The sequence below is a fragment of the Tupaia chinensis genome, unplaced genomic scaffold (genome assembly GCF_000334495.1).
Source record: "Tupaia chinensis unplaced genomic scaffold, TupChi_1.0 Scaffold144894_1, whole genome shotgun sequence".
NCBI lineage: Eukaryota > Metazoa > Chordata > Mammalia > Scandentia > Tupaiidae > Tupaia > Tupaia belangeri.
In genome coordinates, this window is record NW_006204753.1 from 41,392 (window position 1) to 47,831 (window position 6,440).

General features: G+C 49.4%; 1 protein-coding gene across 1 annotated transcript in view; it reads right to left on the minus strand.

Annotated features, from left to right (window-relative positions):
- The window catches only part of IKBKG (inhibitor of nuclear factor kappa B kinase regulatory subunit gamma), a 17,519-nt gene extending 11,119 nt beyond the window's left edge, over window positions 1-6,400 (minus strand). Inside the window, exons 1-2 of the mRNA XM_006167507.3 lie at window positions 6,380-6,400; window positions 1,973-2,174 (exon numbers count right to left, since the gene is read on the minus strand). Of these exons, the coding sequence (XP_006167569.2) occupies window positions 1,973-2,159 (187 nt within the window). The 5' untranslated portion in view covers window positions 2,160-2,174; window positions 6,380-6,400. The remainder of the gene's footprint in view (window positions 1-1,972; window positions 2,175-6,379) is intronic.
- Between the last annotated feature and the right edge of the window lie 40 nt (window positions 6,401-6,440).

Here is a 6,440-nt window from a genome sequence, read left to right on the forward strand (position 1 = left end):
GTCTCTCTCTGTCTGGTGAGTGCACATGCCCTATAGTAAAAACCTCTCAAAAAAATAAATAAGTAAATAAGTAAGTAAATAAAGTAAATTCACACTACATGAAATTCCCAATTCTACTGCTTTCAAGTATATATTAACCAATAGTTTTTAGGGTATCCATCAGGTTGTTCCATCAGCAATACTACTTAACTCCAAAGTATTTCCAGCACCTCAAAAAGTTCCAGATCCCTTGATAGTCATGCTCCCTGCTCTTCCCCCAGTCTGGTACCTATTCAGCTACTGACTGTGGGGACTGGCCTTTCCTGGACATGTGACTTCTCCTGTGTGTTCCCCTTCCCCTCTCCTCTGGCTCCGATGGTCTCTCCTCCACAGACAGTCCTGGTCACCATAGGGGCCAACACCTCAGGGCCCCAGAGCCTGGCATGTGGGGCAATAGGGACTACTTGTAACCCTCCAAGCTCATGTCAGGTGGTGTGGTTCCTAACACAGCTGATCAGCTGTACTGTTGTTCCCAAATCCCCCTCAGAAGAGTGTACCTGGAGGGGGACAGGGGCCCCAACCTAGCCACTGGCTCTGTGAACACTCATGTTCTGAAGGCCCCAACACACTGGGTCTTGCCTGGAGACAACTGGTTCCTCGGGAGCCATGAGGCTGGAGACATTGCTAGTTGTCGCAATCAGAGGTGTGCTGCTGGCATCTAGTGGACATAGGCTCAGGATGCTCAGCTCCCAACAATGCCCAGGGCAGCATTCACCCCAAAGGCTCAGTAGGAGGATGGTGCTGTCCTGATGAGGGCAGAGGCAGGCAGGAAGATGCAGCTGCCCCCTGAATACCAGTGAGGATGCAGAAATGAACAGGGCCAACTGCTAAGGAGCTGCCAAATAAAAAGCTGCCCAGGGAGGGACTGGGTCCCCAGTCACTAGTGGGTTAGGAGGATGCAGAAACCCGGTCAAAGGATGGCCTTCCTTCCACTGAGGGCTGTCTCAGCTGCCACAGAGGGCTGGCCCAGGATCACACCACTCCCTGGGTGGTGAGTACTGCCCCTCTTCCATGGAAGGCCCCTCCTCTCCCAGGGGAGACTTCTTTGCAAGACAGTCTATCCTGCCCAGGCCACTGCCCTTCACATGGCAGTGGGGACCACACCTTTCCAGGGAAAGTCTTCCCCCATCCCCACCCCGAGAGACTCCGCCCCTTCCCAGAACAGACCACGCCCCTTCACATCCTACCCCTCCCAGCATGAACTGCACGGAATGACCAATCTGTGCAGTGATACAAAGACCTGGCTACATGCCCACTTCTGAAGGGTTGTCCAAACGCCTGACCTTCCTGTTGGGTCTGCCAAGGCCACCCCAGAGCCTGTCCAGCACCTCGATTCTTCCTCTGTCTAACCCAGCTTCTCCTCAGATTTTTGCCATTAAGGTGTGCACACTCACCAAAGAGAGACAGGGAAGTAAAGTGGAAAATCATCCCCGTGGGGTTTGGCCACACCACAATTCCTTCCATTCTCCTCTTGAGATTCTGGGCAGGCATGCACATGTGCCCCAAATGTTTTTTCTTTCTTTTTTTTTTTTTTTTTTTTGGAGTGGTTTTTTGCTCTAGGGCGCGTGCGCTCGCCAGAGAGACAGAGAGAGACAAAGAGACAGAAAGCAAGAAATCACCCCCAGGGAGGATGGCCACGCCGCAACCCTTTCTCCTCCATTCTCCTCTCGGGATCTTGGACACGTATGCACATGCACCTGGCATGAGTTTAAGCCATCAGGTCTAGGACTCGAACCACAGTCAACTACATGGGAGTCCAGCGACATAGCCATTACACCAACTGCTGGTCCCTCCCCCATGTTTTTTCAAGCTGCCAGGTTTTGGATTTGAACCATGGAGTCAACCATGTGGGATCCAATGCCTTAACCACCACGTCACCTGCTGGCCCCAGATGCCCTGGCTTTTGACCTCACCCACTTGCTGACCTCCTTACCTCGGAGCTCTTGATTCTCCTCCAGGCAGCGCTGGAGAGTCTCAGGTATGCCTTGCTCGGAAGGAAGATGCAGCATGGCCGGCTTCCCCAGAGAGGACTCCTCGCCCAGCAAGTCCTGCTCTGTGGCCGGGCCACCGCTGGGCTGCACCATGTCCCACGGCAGATTCTTCAAGAGGTGCCTGCTCATCCAACAAGTCAGGGTCTGCAAGAGAAAATCAGTGGAGGTTGCAAGTTCCTTCTGTGTGGGGGTCCTGGGACCACATTTGAAGCAGGAAGCCCATCGCCTGGTTCATCAGTCCAAGAGGGAGCAAGTACTCCACTTCCAGAGGAGGTTCTAGACCACTAGGTGGGGCCTGAGAAGGTCCTGGTTCAGCACTGGGTTTGTTTTGTTTTGTTAACATTTATTTCTTTATTTCTTATGTGAGGAACAGAGACAGAAAGAGAAGCAGACAAACAGCCCTCAACAGGGTCCTGCATCACGATCTACCCCAGCCTCAGCCAGCCCCAAATCTGGGCACACACATGCCTGGCTTACTCCAGAGAGCTCTCCAATCATGAACCTGAAACCTTCCCATGTGCATCAGCATAGCAGAGCATCACAATCCACTATCCCAGGACTGGTTTTAAAAGTCCACCTTGCACCTTTTTCCAAGCTGTAAACTCAAGGATTTTGCCTGAGCCAGCTAGTGACATGGAAGTTAAGACAGCCAGATCCCACATAGCTGACTGTGAGGTTGAGTCCAGACCCAATGGCTTGAAAAACATGCCAGGCATGTGTGTGTGTGTCTGTATGTGCCCAAAGTCTCCGAGAAAGTGGAGAAGGGAATTTGTCATGTCCATCACCCCTGGAGGGATGCTTTTTTCTTCACTTTCTCTCTCTCTCTCTCTTCTCTCGCTCTCTCTCTGTCTCTCTTGCTCACTCGCTTGCTGTTTCTCCATGGCAAAAGTACACACCCTATAACAAACATTAAAAAAAAAAGAAGAATTTTGCCAGAGGCAGAAAATCAAGGAGAGGATTTCTTTTGGAAGGAGACATCAGTGTGCTAGGAATCCAACCTCTACACACATATCCCAATAGGAGAAATGTCCTGGGCCAAATGGCAGCCCCCCAAAGATCTGTCCATGCTCTACTGCCTGTAAAGTATGTATATGACTTTGTTGGGAAGAAGGGTCTTTGCAGATACAGTTAAGCTACGAATCTCAAGATGACTTAGTGGGCCCTAAATCCAGTAACAGCGGTCCTTATATAAGACAGAAAAGAGAAGACAGCAGGGAAAACATCTACCAGGCAGAGACCGTGTGAAGATAGAGGCAGAGACTGGAGTGATACAGGTGTAAGACAAGGAACAAGCTAAGCCACCAGAAGCCAGAAGAGGCAGAAAGGGTCCTCTCTTCAAGCCTTTGGAGGGAGGGAGTGGGCCCTTGCCAATCCTTTTACTTGGAACTTCTCCAGAACCAGAAGATACCAAGTTTCTGTTGTTCAAAGCCACCCAGCTTAAAGCTTGATTCTTTCTTACAAAACTGGTGAGGGACCAGCAGTTAGCGTAATGGCTATGTCGCTGGACTCCCACGTAGTCGACCGCCAGAAAGACAGAGATAAACAGAGATACAGAAAGTGAGAAATCACCCCCCAGGGGAGATGGTCACACCACAATCCCTTCTCCTCCATTCTCCTCTCAGGGTCTTGGGCATGCACATATGCCTGGCGTGAGTTTAAGTAGCCTTCACCTCAGGCCTGCTTTCAGAAACTCTTACTGGGATTGGCCTCCTCCTGGTAGACAGTCTCCTCAGTAGAATTGAGAAGGGCCCCAGGCTGACACTGTCCCATGGACTCTAGCTATAGTTCAGCAGCACGGCTCTGCACCACTGACCCTGGCCTGACAGCCCAGCTCCCACTCAGATTCCTCACTCACACAGATACAGCTCAGGGGAATTCACCTCAGGCTCAGAGGAACCCCCTTCAAAGCCCCTCTCACCAGTTTTTATTTTTTTGGAGAGGCTTTTGCTATAGGGCACATGCGCTCGTCAGAAAGACATAGAGAGACAGAAAGCGGGAAATCACCCCCCAGGGGTGATGGCTACACTGCAGTCCCTTCTCCTCCATTCTCCTCTTGGGATCTTGGGCACACACACACCCGGTGTGAGTTTAAGCCACCGGGTCTGGGACTCGAACCACGGTCAACTACATGGGAGTCCAGTGACACAGCCATTACACCAAGTGCTGATCCCTATTTATTATTATTTTTAATTTGTCATAAGGTACATGTGCTCCCCAGAGAGAGAGAGAGAGAGGGAGGAAGCAAAAAAGCAAGCTGCCAGGTCTGGAATTCAAATCACAGTCACCCATGTGGGGGAGTCCAGCACCCTAACCACCACGCCACCAACTGGCCCTCCTGGTGGGCTTCTTAAGAGAGGGAAGGAGACAGAGACATCATAGGTGGACCGATGATCCACACATTCCTGTTGGCTCATGATGCACTACCCTGCAGGTAAGTCCTCAGGATTCACCAATGTGCAGATTCTCACCAGATGTGATCCCTGGACCTTGGGCCTCTGGTTTCCTGAATTAAACATCTGTTCTCTAAGTCGCCCAAACTCAGGGACTGTCTGTCATTGGTGATGGAACAGACTAGAACAGCAAGTGTGCTTTGACCATTAACGCTGACTAGGACTGTGCCCAAGCACCAGCACCAGCAGCAGCAGCTGCCACCAGAGCTGATCCTTTAATCCCCTCCTCCTCCATATGCTTCCTTCCCTCTGCATCCAGACCAGGCCATTCTCCTGGTTTCCTGCCTCCCTCGCTGGCTGCTCCTGCTCAGGCTCTTCCACTGGGTTTCCAGCCCTATGTGTTGGGATGTCCAAGGGTTCTATCCTGGGACCTCCTCTCTAACTGCATCCACTTCTATAGTCATTCATTCAGTGTCAAGGCTTTGGCCAGTCTTAATGGTGTTAATGTCCAAAACTAGACCCACGTATCAGACTCAACAGCTCTCTTTGGAAGTCTAGTGGTCCTCTCATAATGAACCTCACTGAAACACCTGACAGGTCTACCCATAGTTTTCCTTATTACCACTTGAGGGCAAACCCACTCTTCAACTGTCAGGACAAAAACTGTGGAGTCCTTCCTAACACCTGTCTATCACAGAGCACATCTAATCCATCAGGAAATCCTGTCAAAATGTATCATAGAATCCGCTTAATGACACTAAGCAATGGACATTGATCATGGTATTGTGGTTATGTTTTTTTCCTTTATTCACAATAGAGCACAAGTGTGCACACATGAGCATAAGAGCAAGAGAGAGGAAAGGGTGGAAAGAGAGAGAAACAAGGACCCCCCCCCAACACACACACACACACACACACACACACACACACACACAGGGTCTGATCATACCATGATCCCCTTCCTCCAGTTCTATAGCCCACTGGAGCCTGGGCACTCACACACATACCTGGAATGTTTCAAGCTGACAAGGTTAGATATTCAAACCTCAGTCACCATGTGGGACCTAGCTTCTTTTCAGGAGCACAATACTGCCAGGGAGCCAATCTTGTGGTTGTTTTCAAAATCCTTTCCTCAGAAAGATGCATACTGAATATTTACAGATGATGTCTGAAATTCACTTCAAAACAGTGGGGAAGGGGCCAGCAGGTGGCATAGTGGTTAAGGCGCTAGACTCCCACATGGTTGAATGTGGCTCAAGTCCCAGACCCAGGCGCTTGAGACTCACACCAGGTATGTGTGTGTGCCCAAAATCCGGAGAGAAGAATGGAGGAGAGGGGACTGCAGTGTGGCCATCCCCCACCCCCGGCAGGGTGATTTCTTGCTTTCTGTCTCTCTCTGTCCCTCTGGTGAGCCCATGTGCCCTAATAACAAAAATCTCTCTTGTAAAACAAAAACAAAAAGAAACCCAATGGGAGAATTCTTAGGTATATACCCAAGAGAAATGAAAACAAATGCCCGCATATGATTGACTGTAGCAGCATTACTCATAGCAGGCAAAAAGTGGAAACAATTCAAATGTCCATCGACAGATAAATGTAGAAAATCTAGTATGGGCACATACTACAACACCAATAAATCTTGCAGACAGCAAGCCAAGACAAAGAACTCACAAAAGACTATGCACCATATAATTCCATGTATATGAAATATCCATAGTGGGCAAATGCATAGAGACAGCTGCTCACCAAAAGGCATAAATGGGATGAGTAGGGGTGGTAGCTAAGGGGTAAATGTTCCTTCCGAGGTGATGAAAATGTTGTGGAATTAGCGGTGATGGTTGCAAAACTCTGAACATAATGAAAACCATTAAATTGTACACTTTAAAGTGGTTTTTACTAATCTTTCTAGTACATTTTTCAAATTTTCAAGAAAATGCTCAAAGTAACATCATCTCTCACCTGAATTACTGCAATAGATCCTTTATAGGTCACCTTGCTTCTACCCTTGTCTCCTACAGTG